The sequence below is a fragment of the Xenopus laevis genome, chromosome 1L, assembly GCF_017654675.1.
Source record: "Xenopus laevis strain J_2021 chromosome 1L, Xenopus_laevis_v10.1, whole genome shotgun sequence".
NCBI classification, from domain to species: domain Eukaryota; kingdom Metazoa; phylum Chordata; class Amphibia; order Anura; family Pipidae; genus Xenopus; species Xenopus laevis.
Genome location: NC_054371.1, coordinates 4,713,629 through 4,739,499, shown reverse-complemented (window position 1 = coordinate 4,739,499; position 25,871 = coordinate 4,713,629). Strand labels below are relative to the sequence as shown.

Below are 25,871 nucleotides of genomic sequence, written 5' to 3'. Positions count from 1 at the left end.
TTTTAGTGCTGTTTGCATTCATAGCAAATCAGTTGCATGGGTTTTGGTGGGCAAAGTTGCACCCTCTTTATTTAACCGAAGGCAGACTGGCAACCCTTGAAACGCACAGATATTAATATGGTTTTATAGCCAAAAAGTCATCATGCATTCATACATCCTACATGATGACCGATGAAGCCAGGGACATTTTTGCCCTGGCGTGGCTTTGTTTTCTTGCAAAGGCTTCACCAACGTAAACCTGCAAAAAAACGAAAAAGAAAAGAAGAGAAAGGCAAAAACCGATAGGCATGAGCGACGGGGACGTTTCTTGCATGCCGGCAGAAGGCAGCAGGACGCATCCATCAGTTTCACGTGGTGCTGGTGCAATGAAATTCGATGATCAATTATAAATGGAAATCAAATTTCAACGTCCCTTTAAAGTCGATTTAAAATTAATTTAAAGGCATGTCGAGCCAGGCAGGAGTCGAACCTACAATCTTCTGATCTATAGTCAGACGCGTTATCCATTGCGCCACTGGCCCCCCGTCAATCATTGGCTGGAAAACAGATCTCTCGGAAGTTCCTGTGAATCCCAGAGACTCTGCGTACCGCCCGCCAATATGGTAAGGAGATAGACTTCACGTCCCCGAATTCATCCCTGTAACAAATGAAGGGAGGAGTTGCATTCTGCTCTCAACCTAAGGGATCTTGGGAAATAGCTTGTTGGACTCGTCCTGGGTTCCTTTGATTTGTACGGTTAGGTGTTTTAAATGCCTTCCTAAGACTTGAAGGGCTTTTACCCAAATCAACTCCTTACCCTTATCAACCCTAATCAATTAATATGTTAATTACGTCGTTATGAATTTATATGTTATATTGTTTATTAGTGTTCATTTGTTTAACAGCCTGGGTCTGCCAAATACATCCATCAGTGATTTCGTTCTCTACTCTGGGTGGGGGAATAAATAGTAGGACATCGTTGTCTTGGTGCCACCCAATAAGTTGATAGAATGTTCCAGAGGCACAAAGTGTGACTAGTGATATCATCTGATGGATTCTTTTATCAGATAATTGAATTGTCTTGATTTGATCCAAAAAAATATACCAGTTGAAAATATAATAAAACATAACATAGAAGTAATTGGGTGTAGTTATGTAATTTTATCCAAGGAAAGAATAAAAGGACATAAGGAAATATTAATCATTTTGTTTTAAAACGTGTGCGTATAACATAATATTTCGGATGGTAGTACTTATTGACTGAACAGAAACAAAGAGTTAAGATTCTCAGTTCCACCAGCTGATCCATCTGTGCCGGGAGTCCTGGGAGTCGTCACTGATCTCTTTAAATAGAAGGGAAAAAAATGAATTATACGTGTGTAACTCATGCACCTATTAAAAAGAAAAAAGTACCCCGTAGGTAACAACCTAATCAGTATCCAGCATACATTAAATCTCTTAGGATTTAAATAAATTAATTAAATAAATAAGTTAAGGTGAGAAAAGTGCCCAATCAATTAATGAATTAATTGATCAACTACTTGATTTTGAAATAATTCATAAATACTATAAAGTGCCAATTAGTGCATAATACCCATTAAGTAGTTTAATTAATTATCATTCTCAAAATAAATAACAATTCATGGTTGAAATCAACCAAAAAAAGCTACAAGGATAAAAATGACAAAGTTCATCAAAAGATTGCAATTGACTGGGAAAGATGCTTAAATTAAGTGAGGATTATTAAAAACATAGGAAGGTATATTAAATTAATCAAGTGCTAGTATTAATATAAAGAGTGCTGGAAATTAAATTAATTGAAAGGATCCCATTAGATTAAAAAATGACCAAAATTGGGTAGAAATAATACCAATGCTACGGTCAGCAGAAAAGAAAGAGGATATAATGAAATGTAAGAAGGTGGAGTTGTCCCAAAAACTAACTGCCTGTTGTTTTCTAAGTCTGGGACACCAAAAAGAGGAAGGCAGGACAGTGTAACCGAGACTGTGGCCTTGGTATATTAACTTGCCCTGATCTTAAGGAGACTAAGTTAACCCTAATAAGCCACAAATCACCGGCCCCTTAGAATGGAAGGAAGATTGTTTAAGATGAAAGAAAGAACCGTAGCAATAAGGATTAGATCCAACCCCAGTAAAAGCACCAAGATTCAATAATTAAAATACAGGATTTGAGCGACTCGCCAACGCGTTTCGCTTAATAGCTTTCTCAAGGCGAAATAATTGATCCGTTTGGAGACGCTGTAGAAATAGGTTCCGGGTTCGTTGTCAGAATGCGTCATTACGTTGTTATCACGTGATCTTAGGATTCTTCTGATTCGTAGTTGCAGCTAAAACGTCCTGCGTATCATCAGAACGCTTGACGTCGGGAGGTGCAGACCCATGCGCAAGACGCACACCCCCCGGCAAACCCATCTCATTTGCCAGCACAATCATGACACTAAACGCATCATTAGGATTTCATGACACTAAACGCATCAAGCGTCAAGCGTTCTGATGATACGCAGGACGTTTTAGCTGCAACTACGAATCAGAAGAATCCTAAGATCACGTGATAACAACGTAATGACGCATTCTGACAACGAACCCGGAACCTATTTCTACAGCGTCTCCAAACGGATCAATTATTTCGCCTTGAGAAAGCTATTAAGCGAAACGCGTTGGCGAGTCGCTCAAATCCTGTATTTTAATTATTGAATCTTGGTGCTTTTACTGGGGTTGGATCTAATCCTTATTGCTACGGTTCTTTCTTTCATCTTAAACAATCTTCCTTCCATTCTAAGGGGCCGGTGATTTGTGGCTTATTAGGGTTAACTTAGTCTCCTTAAGATCAGGGCAAGTTAATATACCAAGGCCACAGTCTCGGTTACACTGTCCTGCCTTCCTCTTTGTGGTGTCCCAGACTTAGAAAACAACAGGCAGTTAGTTTTTGGGACAACTCCACCTTCTTACATTTCATTATATCCTCTTTCTTTTCTGCTGACCGTAGCATTGGTATTATTTCTACCCAATTTTGGTCATTTTTTAATCTAATGGGATCCTTTCAATTAATTTAATTTCCAGCACTCTTTATATTAATACTAGCACTTGATTAATTTAATATACCTTCCTATGTTTTTAATAATCCTCACTTAATTTAAGCATCTTTCCCAGTCAATTGCACTCTTTTGATGAACTTTGTCATTTTTATCCTTGTAGCTTTTTTTGGTTGATTTCAACCATGAATTGTTATTTATTTTGAGAATGATAATTAATTAAACTACTTAATGGGTATTATGCACTAATTGGCACTTTATAGTATTTATGAATTATTTCAAAATCAAGTAGTTGATCAATTAATTCATTAATTGATTGGGCACTTTTCTCACCTTAACTTATTTATTTAATTAATTTATTTAAATCCTAAGAGATTTAATGTATGCTGGATACTGATTAGGTTGTTACCTACGGGGTACTTTTTTCTTTTTAATTTTGAGCATTTTTTGACTTTCTGACGGTCGTCAGCCCTCGTGTGTAACCTTTGAGATCCTGTTTATTTGGGAGTTAAGAGTTCCTTTTCTGTTCTAATAACTCATGCACCTGCCACCCCCAGGCACAGAACTAAAGCTGCACATCAGTATGTCGCTACTCGCTCCTCCTGGGAACATAATTACCGGTTTAACTTTCATAACTGATTCTGAAACTTTTATTTAGAAAATAACAGTCTGGCAGCTCCCGCGGGGCCCTCTCACCTAAGTGATTCCAGCAGCTGTGAGTTATGTGAGCTCAGTATATCTGATCAATCCTACGGGGACCACCTGTAACATTGTCTTATTCTGAGTTTTTTATTCAGCCGCTACAATAACTATTGTATCAGTGTCAGTCGTGTGTATCATCATCATCATCATCCCTGAACTAAAATATATTGGACAATGTTGGGCCACTGCCCAGTGAATAATGTGTTTGTTACTCCAGCCGAATATATATTGCGAATATTACCCCAGCCCTGCCTAATGGAAATTATGGAAATTACCAAAGCACTGACAAAAAATGTGAATATTACCCCAGCACTGCCCAATAAATAATATGAATAATACCCCAGCCCTGCCCAAAAAATATTGTGAGCATTGCCCCCTGCACTGCTCAATAAACAATGTGAATATTACTCTGGCACTACACAATAAATAATATGAATATTACCCCAGCCCTGCATTATAAATAATGTCTTGGCCAATCAATATTGTGAGTATAAATAATGTCTTGGCCAATCAATATTGTGAGTATTACTCTAGCCCTGCCCAATAAATAACGTGAGTATTACAACAGCACTACCCAAAAGAATAAGAATATTACTAAGAATTACTAAGAATATATAACTAAGAATATTACCCCAGTCCTGCCCAATAAATAATAGTAAAATTACCTCAGCCCTGTCCAATAAAGTGAGTAGTATCCCAGTGCTGCCCATTAAATAACGTGATTGAATATTACCCCAGTCCTGCCCAATAATTACTCATATGAATCTTCCTATGCCTGGATCAAACAATTATGGGATTGGCTGTTGGGACAAGTGACTTCTCCAACTACTGCCCAGTAAAGACAGAGAGTGAGACAAAGGGGACATGTACAATTTCATTCTATGTAAAACCCGTTTCATATACTCAATTTGATTCTAATATCCATTAAAAGGTATCACCCACATGCATAAGAAAATGTAACCTAAAATTTTAAAATCTCTGAGTCATGTCTGACCATGATGGAGAGTGTACCCATTGTGTAAGAGATGTGTATCTTTTGAGAACTTTACCACCCAAAGCTATGCAATCAACTCTTCTCTTCTATTAGACCAGGTCTGATTAAGAGAGACATAATCCTCTTTGGGCAAGAGAAAGCTCTAGAAACAGAATCCCACTATGTCTTTGTACCTCCCCAATGGGCCACCGGATCAACAGACCTCAACCCAAGATGGCACAAAACAGTTTAGATCACATCTAGATCAGACCTCATCAATTGCATCTCCTTCATCCTTAGAGGTTTGACTGTTTCCCAGGCTGTTACAGCTGCCATTAAAGATTTACAAAGGGATTTTACAGACCTGGGCCTAGACTGTTGCATCCTGCTCATTGAGGCAAATTGCTTTCCACACTTTATTCAACTAAATACCAAGTCACCTTCTAAATCACCCAATCACCTCTGAGCCTTTAATGGAATACAGTTCCCACATCACCATGGGCTGCTCAGCTCACATTGAGCTTTTTTCTCATCTGAGAGAAAGTCAGTTCCACAATGTGAGTGGTTCCAAAAAAACATTCTAAATCTTGGTCTTGAAAGTCAACTAGCTACTGTATTCTTAGCCATATTTCCCAGAAAATCGTTAATCTCCACAGGCAGATTTGTTTCAATCTTACTGCTGGGCATTATTTTCTACACTTCTTCTGCTTCTTCCGCCCCCATATTCTATACGCTTCTCCTACTACAGTTTTAGGGATATATCTCCCAAACTCGTCACACTTCTTCATTCTATTTTGGAACAGGTTGCTTGTGTTTTTGTAAGTGATCCCACCCTCCATCTTTTTAGGGCAGCACTCAAAACACCCCAATTTTTCCTTTGACTTTGACAGGGAAGATTTTCAAACTGATGCCACTTTAACAGTTTTGAAGCCACACTCACCAGAGTCATGGGGTCACTCTGAATGAAAAAAACACAAAAAAAATGTATTCCCTAAAGTGGGAGGAGCCAACAACAATCAAATTTCACCCATTGACTTTCAATGGGGAAATTTAAACTGCTGCCAATGTTAGAGCATTGAGGCCACACTCAACAAACTTGAATCACATAGTTACGGGGTCAACCTGAATGAAAAGATGATATAGGTTTAATACCCAAAAGTGGGAGGGGCCAACAGTATTGACTTTGAATCTGGAAATTAAAATTGTTGCCACTCTTACATCATACATGAGGCCACACTCATACTATTTGCAAAAAAAACCGAGGGGCCAAGAAACTTCCACTAGGCCTTCCAACAGGCCGACTAACTTAAAATCCTAAACAAATTATGAAAAAGTTTTAATTAAAAGCTTAAAGGAGAACTAAACCCTAAAAATGAATATGTCTAAAAATGTCATATTTTATATACTTAACATATTGCACAAGGCTAAAGTTTGAGCTTGTCAATAGCAGCAATGATCCAGGACTTCAAACTTGTCACAGGGGGTCACCATCTTGGAAAGTGTCTGTGACACTCACATGCTCAGTGGGCTCTGATTGGCTGTTGAGAAGCTAAGCTTAGGGCTCGTCACTAATTATCCAGCAGAAAATGACCTTCCCTGGCTGTAATATAAGCTGATGCTACAGGTTTGCTGATTATTCAATTCTGATGCTAATTGCACTGGTTTCTGTGCTGCCATGTAGTAATTATGTGTATTAATTACTAATCAGCCTTATATTGTGACATTTCTATTCTATGTGTACTGTATATTGTGAGTGGCTCCCTAAGCTCAGTAAGTGACAGCAGCACAGAGCATGTGAATCAGCAGAAAAGAAGATGGGGAGCTACTGGGGCATCTTTGGAAACACAGATCTTTACTGCTAAAGGGCTTTGGTTGCCTTGGGCTGGTACAGAAGCACAAAACATCATGTACAACATTTCTACCTACTTCTTTAGTTAGGATTTAGTTCACATTTCATGAGCAGTCCTTAAGGAATAATAGGTTACCTCTGTTTTGTATGTTAATACATTTCTATGTTGGCCATAGGAGAACCAAGGGGAACAAACGTAAAAATTAAAATAATATAAGCTTCCTCATACTGAAACAAAAACTTTCTAAATAAATCAATTAAAAATTCTGTACCGTTTCTGAAATAATCAAGTTTATATTCACTATCCCGCTCTCAGCATCTGTTTCTCTCACTCTGTCTTTCGTTCCCTATTTACTCCACTGTGTTCATGCAGCAGTTGGGTGTCAGATTTTCACCTCGGTTAGATCCAATTTATCTTTTTTTTTGGGGGGGGGGGCTCCTTCCCAGCAGATGAATTAGAACTCACTCAAATAACTGATTCCAGTTCAAACTGAATCTAACAAAATAACTGCCTTTTGCACAAATTCTGCATGTAGAGAGACATGATGTCTGGTGATTTTCACAGAGTGAGCTCTAATACATCTACTTGACAAAAGGAGCCCCCCTAAAGGATATATTGGATTTAATTGTCATGCAAAATCAGGCTCCCAACTCCTGCATGAAAAGAGAATGAAGAAATGCAGATTCTGAGAGGGGGAGAGTGAACAGTAACTTGATTTTTTTTCAGAAACATTTCAGAATTTTTAATTGATTATATCAGGAAAGCTTCTTATTTCAATATGATGAAGCAAGTGAAATGCAACTTTTTGTGATAGTTCCCCTATAAGAACTGCTCTGTGAGAAACTTGCCTGGTGGTCCAGTGGGGTGCAACGGGGATGCGAGATGTGTCCGCTTACTCCCGCGTCTTCTTCATAATGTGTGCCGTATCTCTTGGGTTCATACACCGATCATCTGTCTTCGGCATGTTCACGTCTGACGTCATTGCGCTGGTGCAAAATGTAAATATTTAAAGGTGCATGTCACTGTTTTGCATTGCCCAACATAAAGTTATATTTCTATAGTTCATGATTGCATTTTCTATGTGTTTCTATTCAATTTTTGACCCTGCCTGTCCCTGACCTTGTCTAGTTCATTACCTGTCCTGACTCTTGCCCATGTACTGACTACTCTCAGATCTTGCCTTGTACTGTGATAGTGTGGGACTCGGCCTGTGACCTCGACTACTCTCTCTTCTCCCATGACCATGTTTCTTGTTCTCTGTTTCAGTCCTACATTCTGTTCCTTTGCCTGCCCAAAACTCTCTCCCTGGTCCTCTCACGATAAGACCTGGTGGCACACGAGTAGCGGAGGGCTTCTCCCAAAGCAATAGGTGGTTGTTATAGGCAGGAGACTGAGCTGTGACCGGGACCTTGGGGATTGTTCTGGGTTTGGGATACCAATCATAACAGGCTCATTGAATGTCTTCAATAAAAACGCAACAAGTCCAGTTGATTTGACTTATATACTTCCTATAGATATACCATGACCTGGATGAATGAGAACTTTCACAAACAGATGCATCAAAATGTGCTCTTCACACTTCCATATAGTTGCACGTGGAACAGCTCAGTAATTGAAACCTTCCATTCAGAATTAGGTGCTGCTTTACTTATTGACACAGGGGAACCCTGGAGATACTTCCACCTAATAACCAAGTGGTAGTTCCAGTGTTCCTTTTATACTCTGCATCAATAGGAGCAGCACACTTGTGCTAAAGTATTGGGCACAGACATCACCTGTATGGCAAATACCGGAAATGATGGCAGGCAGATTTTGAAAATATTTAGTGCAACTGGAAACAAAGACATTCAAAGGTCTGTTATGTGCCCCTATATTTAAAGTGGAGTTAAGGTACTCCATTTAGTGATCTATCTTTTACCTGTATTAAAAATGCACCACTTACTTGAGATTTTAATTACATTCCCTATTAAGTGCTCAATCAGGCAGCAATTTTGTCTTGGGGGATAAGTGTGTACCTCTCTTATAGTGCACAGTGGAGTGAGGTGCACATTGCAGCATCAGAAGACAAAGGCTAGAACTGTCCTTACCAACTGTCATAGAGGAGGAGGTACAAACAGAGACAAACTGTGCTTAATTGTACCCTGGGTACCCCTGGAACTATAGCAGGGTGACACCCCAATGTTTCTATATATCTGTAACCTTGTTATGAGCTAAGGGGCACAGTCTGAAGGTCAGTTAGGGGGAGATTTGGGGTGAGTGCTTATTTGTGCAATGGGTACCCCTGGAACTATAGCAGGGTGACTGTTACCCCAATGTTTCTATATATCTGTAACCTGGTTATGAGCTAAGGGGGCACAGTCTGAAGGCCAGTTAGGGGGAGATTTGGGGTGAGTGCTTATTTGTACCCTGGGTACCCCTGGAACTATAGCAGGGTGACTGTTACCCCAATGTTTCTATATATCTGTAACCTGGTTATGAGCTAAGGGGGCACAGTCTGAAGGCCAGTTAGGAGGAGATTTGGGGTGAGTGCTGCGTATCTTGACAGCTCTATATAAATAAATGATGATGATGATGATGAGTGCTTATTTGTACCATGGGTACCCCTGGCACTATAGCAGGGTGACACCCCAATGTTTCTATATATCTGTTACCTTGTTATGAGCTAAGTGGGCCCAGTCTGAAGGCCAGTTAGGGGGAGATTTTCCAACACAAGAAAACATGTGCATTGCACTCATGATGGAGTGATTCAAGGCTTCTTTTTTTCAGGAGATCAGTTGATTTGAGGGGGGATTTAGACAAAATACTGGCTGAATTCATTTACACATTAAAAGAACACAGGTCTATGTTTGGTTTAAATGGGGAGCTGAATTGTCAGGCCTTTTTACAGCAGCAGTCAGAGATGGAATATATTGCACATGTTTATTATTATTATTTTTTCATCACAGTTACTATTCATTGCAATTATTAATGTGTCTATGTATATGATTATTCAGGGGGGGTACTTATGGATTTTGTGCTCCTTGTATTTTACACTGTATATTATACTCAGCTACTGAAGCTGAGGACCCCAATCTGCCCTGCTTGTGTTTTTAACAAGATGCTATCATCAATTTGGGCCCATTTTGGTGGGTTGAAGTTTCCTTTTGCTTGTTTGGTTTTGTTCATTTAATGTTTTGCGACACCCACCTGACCCAACAGATGTTAATAACAATTAATAATTGAATATTAATTGAATTGTGCTAATTGCTCTCCCTGTAATTTTTAATCCTTTTAAACTAAATACATTGATGAGGCATGTAAAATGAATCAATTAATTTACAATAACAGCACCAATCTTTGGGACCCCAACTTCTCAGAGGTAACACCACTGATAACATGTGTTTCCTTTCAGTTTTACGTATGGGAAAGCCTAGATGGGAGTTGGATGGAAACCTATGAGTCAAAAAACCCAAAAACATCACATTATGCGGAGTTGTGTGGAGTGAAAAATCTCTTTATTCCTATTCAGGTTTACTTTTCTCCTCATTACTCCTGCGTAGCAAGTTGCAATTTGTTTATTTTTCTTTTCCCTTTTTTAAGCTCTATAGGGGGAATGTAATAAAAATTTGCAAGCGTTATTTGAAATGGCGTTGTTGCAAATGTTTAGAGCTGCTTAAAATGTAAAATCATCTGCTGCAAATATTTCAGTGAACAATATCGCTAAGCAAAGGTTTAACGTTCGCAAAAGTCATTTGGTCTCAAATTTTGCAATGAAGTCATTGAGGTGTTTGATCAGTGAAAAAAGAACACAAACATGGTCGATAAAATTCTCAATCATGTTTGCACAGGCTTTTTGAGCTAACTTAACATATGACATTCTACCCTTTTTTCCCCAATATTTGTGACTACTTTAGCTAGAACTACAGTAGCTTTCTGTAATGTAGCATGTAGTCTTCATTGTGGATATTAAAGGATAAGTAACATCAAAACAATGTTAACAACAATTTGTTAGTATACTACGAAAAAAACCCACCAACACATATTAAACTTTAAAATTGCGAAGTCTTTATTTAGAAATATCTTACCAAAATTCTGCTTGTACTCCTCTTCAGAAAAGGCGATTGGGTGATCCATCGTGTAGAGCTTGATTTCTCCTCCCTGCCTTCCTTATAGAAGATAGCCAGGGAGGAGAACTGAGCGCCACGCAATGGATTGTTGCCCTGTTGCCTTTTCTGAAGAGGGGCACAAGCGGAGTTTGGGTAAGTTATTCTAAATCAAGACTTTGCGATTTTTAAAGTTTAATAAGTGTTTGTGGTTTTTTTTTCGTATTATACTTACAATTTTTTTTTTTTTTAAAAATTGACGTTACTGGTCCATTAAGTTTCCATCTTGATTTTCAGGCCACTCCCCATAAAGGCCTCGTCAAGAAGAGAATCCATGTAGTTATTCTCAGAACTGTTCACTCTGCATGGATGTCCTTCTCTAGTATACTTCTGAGAAACTTAAGGCTCCAACATTAGTGCAAGTAGGGTTGCATCAGGTTTGCAAAAGATAAGCACTTGTCCATGTAGAGATACCAAATTTAGTGACCTCAGTTTGCTGCAATGCTATTCAACTTCATATCTGAATCCAGCCAGTAAGAAAACCCCAATGATTATGTCACAGCTAACCTATACTGCTGACTCCAAACACAAAACTTACTTAGACTAACTAACACTAAGGATGGTCCCTTTTTGTCATGGAAATAATGTATTTATTAGAGCAACTGCCTAATGTTTTTCCCTGTCTTTATTATTATAGATTAAATGCATGTCTCTATTCTACCCCACAGTTTGTCCATTCCCTGTAAGTCTGGATTCAGGAAAGCTAAAATAGAAGGGCAACCAATTTGCTGTTATACATGTGTTCAATGGGGAAACATAACAGGTACATCTGATCTCAAATACAATGTCTCTTTAGTAAGTCTAGAAGAAGCCAGGATGATAATAGCTGAAAAAAATTCAAAACAGAAAGGTAAACTAAAAAGTTATTGTAGCACTACTTCTGTAATCTAATCTAAAGATCTAGAAATGTATGCCAAATTCTCACAGAGCAGAGTATCTTTATACTCGTTGACTGTCATGAGCGTCCGTTGGGGCTCCGATCTCCGGTGGAATCACATCCAAGATGGCGGCGTCCATGACCCACGTGGTCTTGACGCCACCACAATGAAGTCACATGCCCGGCGTGAAATGTGAAAGTAAAACGACTTCCAGGTCATGGGTCCAATACCTCATTATAGGAATTGCTAACTTGGTTCCTGTGTGTTTCTATGATGGTATGCTGTGTGTTGGGTAAGTTCTACCTCTTGCAGTCAACGCACACATAAATGATTTTACAGAGATGGTTGTTGATCTATTAATCTTCTAGCAGAACATATTCGGTGATATATAGTGGTCTGGAGGTTTGGAAAATGCTATTAAAAGATACATATAAGTCTGTTGGCTTCTAGTAAAGTGAACTACATATATGTGAACTACAGTATGTTGCTTAGCATATACTTATCTCTCTTCACATACAATCATTTGTTTGGTGAAATTTCCTTTTAATTAGCCACATACATGCATCATGCATTGAGAAGTATATAAATGCTTATTAGGGAATATGTATCTTGCCTGCTTCCTCCATACCAGATATCCCCAACCAGTGCTAAAGGAGTAACATCTCGCTCACTGGCCTTTGGATGTGGCTCCCACTGACCTCAAAGCAGGTGCTTATTTTTGAATCCCTGTTTTGGAGGCAAGTTTTGGTTTCCTAAAAAACAAGTATACAGCCAACCAGAACCTCCTCTAAGCTGCCAGTTCACATAAGGGACTGCCAAATAGCCAATCACTGCCCATTGGCACCCCAGGAATGTTTGTAATATTTGTGATGCTCCCCAACTCTTTTTGCATTTAAATGTGGCTCAGAGATCAACAAGTCATAATGATGGCTAAAGTGATTTGGTCTTTTTTGGTTGGATTTCTTTTGGATTAATAAGGAAAATCTCATTAACAAATATTTAACAAATTAATGAAGAAAAAGCAATCTTTTTTAGAGCATCAGACAGAGTACTCGTGTATTATGGGGCACTAATATTGTGATTGAGAGCTCTCAGGAATCATCCTGGAACAGTCTACTTGAAAGTATTAATATCAACCAAACCACCAAAACCAAGTACAGGTATGGCACCAGTTATAGAATGCTTGGGACTTGGACGTTTCCAGATATGGGATATTTCTGTAATTTGGATCATCGCACCTTTAGCAGTCTAATTATTAAACCTCAAATGTTTCTGGTTGAGTTTTTAAAGGGAAAAAACTCCAACTTTTAGAGGAAAAAAACTAAAAATTTTAGAGATGTATTATACTGCTAAAATTTTAATCCATAAATACTCCAGCTAAAACCTGGCTAGGTCATGTAGAAGTCATTGGCAGATGGTCCCTTTAACAATTGGAACATGCTTTTTATTCTTGATAGTTTCAGACTGTTTGCTCTGATTCAATGATGCAATAAATTTGAGTTGTTGGTTAAGTCAAGTATTTGGAGCTTCAGATCAAAAACGTTGCATGATTTGTCAATGTTTTTTCATACCAACATTTTCAATTATTGGTAAATTAAGGGGATTCGGGTTTGGGAGTTTGGTCAATTTTTTTTTCATTCAAGTGACAAAAAGTTGAGTTTTTGTAAATTGCCCCGTAAGTCTGCTAAAACTCATTTAAACTTTAAATAAAATCTATGAGCTTGTTCCACCACCATTATGGAGTCATGTTCCTTAGTTACCAACATGTACAAGGTTTTATTATGAAAGAAAAAGGAAGTTGTTTTTCAAACATTTTAATTATTTGGTTAAAACAAAGTCTATGGGAGATGGCCTTCTCTTAATTTGGAGCTTTCTGGATAATGGTTTCTGGAAAAAAGATTCTATACCTGAAGTTGTTATGAGTGACAGTCAATTATAAATACATGTAATACATTATTATGAAACGCATATTGGCATTTATGAAAACATATAAGTGGTGTTTGTAATTACCCATATTTAACCTTTTGTCTTAAACTAAAGTCACTAGTGCCAGGTTAGGACCATTAATGGCAGTGCCACCAACATTTTCTTTGTTTTTTTACTTTTTTTGTCTTCTGCGAAATTGGCTTCTTGTCTTCTGGAGCACAAATCCGGTTTTGTTTTTGGTTCCAATCTGTTCTGTCCAATCATATGTAATCTGTGGTCTATAGAACCAACTTCTCTTTTATGCAAGAAGTTAAAGCTACAATGAGCAATACAAGCCTGGCAAAATGGCCACTTACATCACGTTAAGGGATGGGCGAATTTGACCCATTTTGTTTGGTAAAAAATTTGCCACCGGTAGGGATTGGCGAATTTGTCCCGTTTCGTTTCGACAAATGTTAGCCACCGGCGAAATTACATCGACCCCCATTAAAGTCTACGGGCATCTAAAAAATGTTGTCACGCGGCAAATTTTTTTTTACGCGTGTCTTTTTATTTTGACTCACAATGCCATACAAGTCTATGGGTGTAATTTTTTTGCGAAACAAGGCGAAAAAATTCGCCCATCCCTAGCCACCGGCAAAATCTCGCTGACGCCCATTAAAGTCTATGGGCGCCAACATTTTTTGAAGCACGGCAAAATGTTTTTTTTTTGACACGCTGCTTTTTTTTGTTGCACAATGCCATACAAGTCTATGGGCGTCATTTCAGCTGCGAAACAAAGCGAAAAAATTTGCCCATCCCTAATCACGTTATACGCATTAATAAAGATCTGTTTAAGATCTGTTTTGACAAAAACTACTTATCCTCCCAGCGCTCTTGCAAAGAATTACAGACAACTTGTGGATTTTTATTTTGCTATTGAGCAAATCAATAATAATTTAGCCCAGTTACCCAACTTGACTCTGGGATACCATATATATGATTCATGTGGAGACCCGAGGAAGGCTGTGAGGAGTGTGTTCCAAATATTATCTGGTACCAGAGAGCCGGTTCCCAATTACTCCTGTGTGGGAAAGAGAAACATTGCTGGATTTATTGGGGATCTTTCATCAGAAACAACTGTGCCCATAGCTCAAATTCTAACAATTTTGGGATATTCCCAGGTGAGAAAAGCTTTGCATATTGTATGTGAAAACATATTGGACTCTTTCAATTTTGAGACAATTAACTAAACATGAAATATAATTATATTATAATATAATCTCCATGGTTCTTTGAGGTACAGACCTGAAGCCAACATTCCGTTTTGGGATTCAAATGAATACCATCACACTTTGAGGATACAGATTTACCTTTATTGAAGGACTAGTTTAGTTATAGTGAGGCAGGGTAACCAGTGTAAAAACAATACAAAGTGAATTTAAGGGATGGTCTTTGGGGGTGAATATGGCATTATAATAATTGCTAGGAACTATATGAAATGATCTTTATAATAGCCTGGTGTATTCAAGAATATATTATACAGCAAAATTAACTTTGGAATTCGGATTGTCAGCTGGTGTATTACGCTTGTTTTTTTTACAGATCAGTTATGGAGCTACAGACCCATCATTAAGTGAGAGAATCACCTTCCCATATTTTTTCCGGACAGTACAGAATGATGAAAGCAGTTATTTTGCTTTAGGAAAGTTGTTGAGACAGTTTGACTGGACCTGGGTTGGAATAATTACATCTGATGATATCAGTGGAGATGAAGAACATCAGCACCTGAGCAAATATCTCTACAGTGAAGGCATCTGCATAGAGTTCACCGTAAAAATTAATGATCTCACTTCTGTGTATACAGACCATGATTCTGCCATTATTTACCTCTCATCTACCAGCATTATTTTACTTTGTGGAACAGTTTCTTTATTTTTTCTTCTACAATTGTCTCATGTGACATCTGTACTTCTGAAAAAGACATTGATACTATCCACCAACTTGGGAGCCAATGATATTGTCATTGGTTATGACCAAGACATATTTAATTGCAGTTTGGTGTTTGTGCCGGGTTATCATTATCATCTAGACACTCCAGAAATGAGGAGCTTTTTAGCGAATTTACATCCTTTAACATTCCCAAAGGACAAGTTACTTGAAGATATTTGGATGATTTTTCATTTGTGTTTGTCAGAAGATCCAAACAAGAATCATTTATATGAATATATCTACCTTCAGAGGCTCCAGAACTGTACTGGGCAGAAACATATAACAGATCTTCCATATTTTACATCTGATTACAGCTCTCCCCAAGTGCATCTTGCTGTAGATATAATGTCTAAGACACTTCATGATATGAATATGCAGCTTAGTGAGAAATCTGTGAAAAACAGAGAAAAGCATCATTATGTGCACCAGGTAATTATACATCTCAAAAATGTTCCCAAGATCTCGGCATACTAAGCAAATACATAGGCAAGACACAGGAGCACTGTAAACCATCAAAAATGTACCCTAGATACCCAATTCTTTCTCTGTGCATAGTTTTATAAAATGAAGAACTACATTAGGTGTTCGAAGACCCATACTACCTACTTTTGTTGTAATATTTCTAAATAAATTGAAAAATATGTTCCCTTGAACTGCCAAAATCCTTTAAACAAGCAAGCCTCTGGTCAAATTATGCATACTTTAGGCTTGAATCTCAAATGGGAGGAGCAAAATGAAGGGATGGGCAAATTTAGCCCATTCACCTATCCCTAGTAGAATGCCATAATTATGGATTTCTGAGTTTGTAGTGAAATGGTTAGTGCTGAAGTAGGGTGACAACATTTGTTGGGCCAATTTCAATATCTGAATTCACAGTTAAAAACAGGGGTGATCAAAACTGGGCATTTACACAGAACAGCTTTTAGAGTATGCAATGCTGTCTCTGCTTCTGGGCTCCATCTAACCATGGTAGACTTTCTCCCTCTAGTTAACTCTGTGAGTGGGGCTGCGATAGTGGCAAAATTGGGCATAAATCTCCTGTAGTAGCCCACGATTCCCTTAATATCCCTTTAAGATTACTGTCTCTTTAAGGAGCTGCCCACATCCAAGCACCATTTGTGGGGGAATCACTCTTTAAGTAGCAGCAGCAGCTCCTTTTCTCACAGATTAGAGACAGTACAATGGGTTTCCAGATAAACTTTGCATGTGATTTTATTCTACACAGCAGCTTACATACATAACCTTTGAGGAGGCAATAAAGAAAATAGTTCCAGCTTTTCTGGTAAAGTAAAATGTCCTTTCCCAAAGGTTCCAAAGCCCCACTTTGGCAAGTTAAATCCAACAGGCAAATAAAAAGTTCACTCACAGTCCTTTGGAGATTCCCGGTGCTTTCTCTTTGAAGCAGGTGCAGCTCACTTTAGGGCAGTAGCTTGTAGCCAGTCCTTGCTACCAGGGACCTTTCCTCCTTGTGGGAAAACCTTAAGTGTCCAGGAATAAACTCCTCATGCCAAATAACACAGGGGCATGCAGTCAACTGAAAAATCTTTTCCCATACAGCATTAGTAGCTCTCCTTTCTCTCTCACTCACAGAACAGGGCAGAGAGCAGCCTTAATTGAGTCCTCACCTTTTTACTCCAGGTGAGGCTAATCATCCCTCACTGATGCTCAGAGCCTCATTTTCACAGCCCTCTGTGCTGCCTCATAGAGGATTCTGGGAGGGATATACTTTTCATCTATGATTTGCTACTATATATATATATAGGTATGAGATCTTTTATCCAAAAAGCCATTATCCAGAAAGGTCTGCATTACAGAATGCCCTTCTCCCATAGACTCAATTTTATTTAAATAATACACATTTTTAAAAATGATTTTCTTTTTCTGTGTAATAATAAAATAGTAGCTTTTACTTGATCCCAACTAAGATATCAGTAATACCTATTGGAAGAAAAACAAGCCTGATGGGTTTATTTAATGCTTTACATGATTTTCTAGTAGGTATTGTTGATAATTTTATTGCTATGACCTCGTTATATGGAAAGCAACATTCAGAGATAAGGCTATTTCAAATGGAATGAGGTTTATTGAGTTTAACAAAGAATATTTAATGGTTTTGCTTTGGGAAAAAGACCATGTTACACCGAAGTGTCCCACAAGGGTATGCCAAACACTTCCCTTTTCACAAGCTTTTATAGATTAAAATGGGAGAACACATACATATGTTATATACCTTGAACCCTCCCAAAATGTTGGAAGAGGACTGAATGTTCTTAGCTACAGATATTGCACTGAAAATAGTTTTCCGCTTACAACTGTCCCTCAGACTTGCAGTTCTTTATCTGTTAAAAGCAGACACAGGGAGGAATCATAAATGAAGAAAACACTTCTGTAGAAGGGGCCCCATCTAATATCTGCTGATACTCTGAATTCTGTCAGTAACTTACAAAGTGGACTCTCATCACTGGGTGTCATTAATAAGAGAAATAATAAATGGGGGAACATCACCCCTCCCTTCACCTTTCCTGCCTTGGGCATGTGGTTATTGCTGAGTCAGAATGATAGGGGCATTTGTTATTAGACTTTATTTTTCTTACACTCTGACACATAACCATTTGTCCGTCATTGGAATAGGCTGTTCTCATATAAATGTGGTCATATAAAAAATATATTATCAGTATGAAGATCCAAATTACAGAAAGATCCATTATCTGGAAAAACCACAGGTCCCAAGCATTCTGGATAACAGTTCCCATACCTGTACATGTGTATAGTTTTTGCTGAAAAAAGACAGAAGGCCCTCAAGTTCAACCCCTCCAAAGAAACCTCAGTGCATATACTGACATATCTACAGATTTCAATATAAAATATATATATTTATACCAATATCTATATTATTATTATTCTATCTGTGGTAGGGCGTCAATTTTCACATTTCACAATTTTTTCTCAAAATTTGCCCATCACTACTACCTACACTGCTTCAAATTAAAGTTTTATTCTTCTAGTCTAAAGGGGTGGTCACTGGAGAGTAAATCTAAGTTTATAAATCAGATAGATATTATTTCTACCAAAGTGCACTTATCAACATTGAACCTCATTTTCCAGTTTGCACAGTTTTCCAATTTAGTTTTATAACTCTGCAAAGTGGCAGCATCCTGCATGGAACCTATAGTTCTGCACAATTTAGTATCATCTGCAAAAATAGAAACAGTACTTTCAATGGCCACCTCCAGGTCATTAATAAACAAGTTGAAAAGCAAGGGACCTAGTACAGAGCCCTGCGGTACTCCACTAACAACACTGGTCCAATTAGAAAATGTTCCATTTACCACCACTCTTTGTAGTCTATCTTTTAGCCAGTTCTCTATCCAGGTACAAATACTATGTTCCAGGCCAACATTCCTTCATTTAACCAGTAACCTTTTGTGTGGCACTGTATCAAATGCTTTAGCAAAGTCTAAGTAAATCACATCCACTGCCATCCCAGAATCGAGATTCAATTCAATCTCCTCTACTCTAGTTTGGCAAGATCTATTACACCTAAAACCATACAAAAACAAAACTCATATATCATCAATCATATTGTGATGATCAATGTAGTCAAGTATCTGATCCCTAAATTCCCCTTTCAAAAGATTTCCTACCAGTTTCCTATATTTTGTGGTTTTGAGAACTTGATCTCTTTTTGAATATTGGCACCACATTAGTAATTGGCCAGTCTCTCTGCACCATGTCAGACCTCAAAGAATACATAAACAATTAAAAGGTTTGGCAATTATAGAGCTAAGCTTGTTTAGTACCCTGTAATGAATTCCATCTGACCATGAACCTTTATTTATCTTTATATGTTTTTTCTTACTAACCTTGACACTAACACTTTTATCAAACCATAAAGGTTTTGCTTTGGTATTTTTTTCCTTGATTACAAAGGGGAATTTATATTTATCAAGCAACAGCTTAAAGAAGTTCCTTCTTAATTCTGTGTTTAACCCTGTGAAAAGCCTTTCCCGGTAGGGATGGGAATGGCGACAAATTTGACCCATTTTGTTTCACCAAAAATTTGCCACCAGAGAAATGTTGCCAACGCCCATTGAAGTCTATGGGTGCCAAAAAAAATTGTTGCGCGACAAAATGTTTTTGATGCGTGTCTTTTTTTTTTTTGTTTTGATGCACAACGCAATACAAGTCTGGGCATCTTTTTTGCGGCGAAACAAGGCGAAAAAATCCACCCATCCCTATTTCCCAGTTAATATGTTGCAGAAATGCTTTTATACTGGCAAGATCTATCTTAGTCATCCCTTATAGAATTGCTTCTGCAACAGAATCTCAAAGGAGACCATGTTATGATCACTATTCCCTAAATGCCCCTCACCCACACAAATGTTAGAGATGAGTTCAGTATTGTTAGTTATTACAGGTAAAAAAGAGAGTTATTCCTAGTAGGTTCTTGAACGAGCTGGAATAAAAAAGTTGTCATTCAGCATATTTACAAACCTACTAGCTTTTTCTGTCTTAGCAACCCCATTACCCCAGTCATTGTCTGTATAATTGAAGTCACCCATAGTAATAATTTGACCTATTTGTGAAGTCTCTTTTATTTGTAAGAGTAGCCGGACTTCATTCTCCTGACTTATACGAGGCGGTTTGAAAAATGCTAAAAAATATGTATTATAGATCACAACATTTATTACAAGGAAGAAATGCAGCTAAACCTCTGAATTCATCAAAAGCAAAATACCTAAGTATACAAATCTGAAACATAAAAGGAGGCTTAATTAATAATAAACTGAACTTATACAGCATTCCTTACCTCACTAGATAACTTGAGTTTACAAACTAAACCATCATCCACTGATCTCACAGATGATTGAGATAGTAGATCAGTTCTTATAGCCTTCCAAATAGTAATCCATAAATATGGTAAAATGGGAGAAGTCGATGAATAGACAATACTATTGATGGGCGAATAAATTTGCTAGGGGTAAATTTGCGGCAAATTTTCGCATTTTGCCGGCATCAAAAACTGCAGTGAAAATACACCGGTGGAAAAAATCCACCACATCAAAAAAAAATTCCGCCCGTCAAAATTATTGGGACGCACATTGACTTTTGTGCATTTGGACAAATAGGTGCACATATAAAAATTGTCACAGTCGTCAAAATTATTTTGACGCCCATTGACTTCAATGCACTTTGTGACAAATTCGCCCATCACTTTTAGATACCAATAACAGGGGGCATTGGTTAATTACAGTTGTCAATACTTGAATTTTAGAGATTTATCGATTGAAAAAAACCAAAAAAAAACTTGAATGTAACCCTTTCACTGCCAGCCAATTTGGCCAAGTTGGTACTTTTATTACCAGACCATTTTTGAACATTTTGTGCTCTTTCACTCTAGGGGCCTTTCCTGGGGAGAGGGGAATTCTTTAGTTTACCAAGGAAACAATAAATTCTTTTTTGCAGGACAACCCAAGCTTTCAAAATATGCTAGAATTTTGTTGTATTTCCACTCAAAGATATGGACCTCTAAGGGTATAAAAATATATATAGTTCTAAGGAGATTTTTCACTTTTATAGATCAAAAACTCCGAAGCAGCAAACTACCAAATTTTCAAAGTACCGCTCCACAAAACTGCATACATCTGATTTTAAGGCCAAACATTCCACTAACAGTAAGATTACCCTAAAAAACTACACATTATTGGGAAAAACAGATTCTAATGTGTTTAAAATGGGTAAATATATATTTGTACTCAAAACTACCAAGTTGCAATTCTTTTCTAAAATTAGCAGTTTGTATAAAAATGTGTTACATTTTTGAAAAGTGAGCTCAAAGTGTCCAGTCTACAGCATCATATCTCCAAAATATCAATGAATACCAAGATAAAATACCTCTGAAAGCCCTGGGACCGCTGAACAGTTTGATGCCCAATATGCATAGGTACACGTAAGTATGCAGTGTATAGGGGCCTCAGAATGATGACACCCCCATACTAGTTTATCAGTTCTGTAATTGCAAATACTGGAAAATCAACACATTTACAGAATTTTTCATGGGCCAAAAGTACAAAAATGTATATTCACTCCAGAAAACCATATATTTTTAGAAAGTACACATTCTGACAAATCTAAAATGGGTATGCATGTCTTTCTACTCCAAAGCACCAAGCTGCAAAATCTCCTTATTATTCCAACTCTGAAACATTGGATCTCCCACAAATCATTACATACCAAGATACCCTAAATCTGAAAGCCAGGGGTCCACTGAACAGTTTAATACCCAATATGCACAGGTATGGCTAAGTAGGTGGAGTATAGGGGCCCCAGAATGAAGACACCCCATACGAGTTATGAGTTCTGTAATTCCAGATACTGCAAAATCAGCACATTTATAGCATTTTTTCAAGGGGCAAAAGTACAAAAATGTATGTTCACCCCAGAAAACCATATATTTTTGGAAAGTACACATTCTGATGAATCTAAAATTGCTAATAATGTCTTTCTACTCCAAACAACCATACTGCAAAGCTACACTAAAGGCAGCGGTTTTTATGACATTTCTGAAAATTGTCTAAAAATGTTGCAATTGGCTGCATATATCTCACCTAATTTCATACATACAATTGTAAAACACCCTAAATATTGACACCAAGTGTCTACTGAACAGTTTGATGCCCCAATATGCATAGATATATCAAAGCCACTGGCATGTGCGGACCCCAAATAAAATGAGTGAATTTTCTCTGCCTTCTGTGAAACATAGACCAGTTAACATAAAGGCCACTTACCATTCTAAAGTCCAGGAGGGTCCATTGAAGCCATGAGGGGTCTTACAGCAAAATCCATGCAGCAGGAAGTCAAGATCTGGCTGGAGGAGGCAGAGAGGAGACGCAGCACAGTAGCAGACATGTGTCTGCATAATCAAAAGAGGGTCCTGCGATGAACATATCGCAGGACCCATGTGACCTCCCCCTCCGGTTGCCCTGCTCATTGGGAAGGGGGTTGGGAGAGCACCAGAGCCCGGAGCAGAGAGGAACCCTTTACAGCTAAGAAAGTAGGTACTACGTGCTTGGCAGTTAGGGCTTTTCCTACAATAACGTAGTACTTATGTTCTTGGCAGGGAAAGGGTTAAAGGGATTATGTCCTGATTTTATTGTTTACTTTCTATTTACATAAATAGTAACATAGTAACATAGTAAGTAAGGCTGAAAAAAGACACATGTCCATCGAGTTCAACCTTTTTTTTTTTTTAACTACCTATCTGCCAGCTGATCCAGAGGAAGGCAAAAAACCCATCTGAAGCCTCTCCAATTTGCCTTAGAGGGGGAAAAATTCCTTCCTGACTCCAAAATGGCAATCGGACTAGTCCCTGGATCAACTTGGACTATGAGCTATCTCCCATAACCCTGTATTCCCTTACTTGCTAAAAAGCAATCCAACCCCTTCTTAAAGCTATCTAATGTATCAGCCTGTACAACTGATTCAGGGAGAGAATTCCACATCTTCACAGCTCTCACTGTAAAAAACCCCTTCCGAATATTTAGGCGGAATCTCTTTTCTTCTAATCGGAATGGGTGACCTCTTGTCAGCTGGAAAGACCTACTGGTAAATAAAGCATTAGAGAGATTATTATATGATCCCCTTATATATTTATACATAGTCATCATATCACCCCTTAAGCTCCTCTTCTCCAGCGTGAACATCTCCAATTTGGCCAGTCTTTCCTCATAGCTAAGATTTTCCCTTTACCAGCTTAGTTGCCCTTCTCTGTACCCTCTCTAATACAATAATGTCCTGTTTGAGTGATGGAGAACAAAACAGCATGGCATATTCTAGATGGGGCCTTACAAGTGCTCTATACAGTGGAAGAATGACCCCCTCCTCCCTTGACTCTATGCCCCTTTTAATACAGCTCAAGACCTTATTTGCCCTTGATGCTGCTGACTGGCATTGCTTGCTACAGCCAAGTTTATCATCTACAAGGACTCCAAGGTCCTTTTCCATAATGGATTTGCCTAGTGCAGTCCCATTAAGGGTATAAGTGGCTTGGATATTTTTACATCCCAGGTGCATGACTTTACATTTATCAACATTGAATCTCATTTGCCACTTAGCTGCCCAGATTGCCAGTTTGTCAAGATCATGTTGCAACGATGCCACATCCTGGATGGAATTAATTGGGCTGATAGTTTTGTGTCATCTGCAAACACTGATACATTACTTACAACACCCTCCCCTAAGTCATTATTGAACAAGTTAAATAAAAGTGGACTCAATACTGAGCCCTGGGGGACCCCACTAAGAACCTTACTCCAAGTAGAGAATGTCCCATTAACAACCACCCTCTGTACCCGATCCTGTAGCCAGTTTCCTATCCATGTGCAAACGACTTCATTAAGCCCAACAGACCTTAGTTTAAAAAGCAGTCGTTTGTGGGGCACAGTATCAAACGCTTTGGCAAAATCCAAATAGATCACATCTACTGCCCCCCCACTATCCAGAATCTTACTTACCACATCATAAAATGCAATCAAATTCGTCTGACATGACCTATCCTTCATAAAGCCATGCTGATTGTTGCTCATAATGCCATTCATTAGGACAAAATTTTGAATGTGATCCCTTAACAAGCCTTCAAATAATTTGCCCACCACAGATGTCAAACTTACTGGCCTATAATTGCCAGGCTGAGATCGTAATCCCTTTTTAAATATTGGAATAACATCAGCTTTTCTCCAATCCATAGGCACCATACCAGATGACAGTCAATCTGAGAAAATCAGAAATAAGGGCTGGTCTAAAACTGAACTAAGCTCTCTTAGAACCCGGGGGTGTATGCCATCAGGCCCTGGAGCCTTGGTTATATTAATTTGTATTAAAGCTTTATGAATCATATCCTGAGTCAGCCACTGACTAGATTGAGCTGAACCATTCATGCAGTTATTAAGTGAGCCTGGGAACTCAGACTCCTCTATTGTATACACTGAAGAAAAGAACTGATTTAACACATTTGCCTTATCTGTATCTGTTACAACCATACTGGTACCATTATTTAATGGAGCAACACTCTCAACCTGCATCTTTTTACTATTAATATATTTAAAAAACTTTTTAGGGTTAGTTTTCACCTCCACCGCAATTAACTCTTCATTTATTTCACTCTTCCTTCCGGATTGCTGATTTACAACATTTATTACAGTGTTTATATTTATTAAATGCAGCTTCTGTCCCTAAAGATTTGTAGTTATTAAATGCCTTTCTCTTCTTTCCCATTAACTTCTTTACTTCTGTATTAAGCCACACAGGATGATTCTTAGAGCTTCTACGTTTAGTCCTTAAGGGAATAAATTGAGAACAGTAATGATTTAATATCATTTTAAAGGACAACCATTTCTGTTCTGTGTTTTTAGATGAAAACCTAATGCCCCAATCAATACTCTGTAGGGCAGCCCTCAAGGCACTAAAATTAGCTTTTGCAAAATTCATGGTTTTTGTTGCCCCAGTATATTTTTGTTTTTTGCACCAGACATTAAAAGATATAACATGGGGCGTGGTCTGGACATGACCGAGTGAGGACGTGCTTTACTGAGCTCCGTACACAGAGCCACTTTACAGCCGTTACAGCAGCTTTCTACTCGCTCCATTCACCCATGGGGAAGTCTAAGAGAGGTCGGAAAGGTCCAGAGGAGCAGGAGCTGCCACAAAAATCGCATTTAGCGAAGTTTTTTCAGCGGCGCTCGGCCTCCTGCTCGGATGTGCAAGAAGATGGGCGTGAACATCCGCCATCTTGGAAACCCTCTCCGTCGGACCGCTCCCCACACAGCCTTTCACAGGGGACTGAGGGAGAAGCTGAGCCATATGCCTCCCCAACTATCTCCGGGAAACTATCCGGTCCTCCTTCCCCGACTCCAATCGCTATGACGCCACATGCGGCCTCGCCCAACTGGGAATGCGGCGCTGACTGGCAACTGTCGCCTGCGCCACCACATCCAGCGGATCCCCGCCTCACCCAATCCAGTAAGGAACTTTTTACTGTGACTGATGTCCTTGATCCCCATCTCATACGGCAATCTACTTCTCCTATTATATTTGCTCAAGATGGGGCTCCAGACCCACCTGCGCAGTCGGACTGTTTAGGCCTCAACGCCTCGGGGGATGTTGAGCTACATGCGCACATTCTGTCTCTCCCTTCCAGACAGGATATTGAAATGCTTATTTCTAATACTGAGACTGCTTTAAAATCGATGCTTGATAAAGGGGGTTATCCCGAAACGTTGCATGCTGCTATTTATCGAATAAAACAGCAAGGGTTTACCCTGCTAGTACTACCTGTGTGCCAGTGAATTTCCTTTTGCATCGTCAATTCAAGGTGGGACGCCGATTCTGCCATCGCTG

General features: G+C 38.6%; 1 protein-coding gene and 1 non-coding gene across 2 annotated transcripts in view; one reads left to right on the top strand and one right to left on the bottom strand.

Moving 5' to 3' along the window:
• LOC121393935 (vomeronasal type-2 receptor 26-like) overlaps positions 1-25,871 on the top strand; it is a 263,348-nt gene that overhangs the window by 225,553 nt on the left and 11,924 nt on the right. The window contains exons 2-4 of the mRNA XM_041563788.1: positions 11,828-11,868; positions 14,374-14,665; positions 15,087-15,902. Of these exons, the coding sequence (XP_041419722.1) occupies positions 11,828-11,868; positions 14,374-14,665; positions 15,087-15,902 (1,149 nt within the window). The remainder of the gene's footprint in view (positions 1-11,827; positions 11,869-14,373; positions 14,666-15,086; positions 15,903-25,871) is intronic.
• On the bottom strand, positions 449-521 carry trnay-aua. Its single transcript has one exon. It is a non-coding gene; the product is annotated as a tRNA-Tyr (tRNA).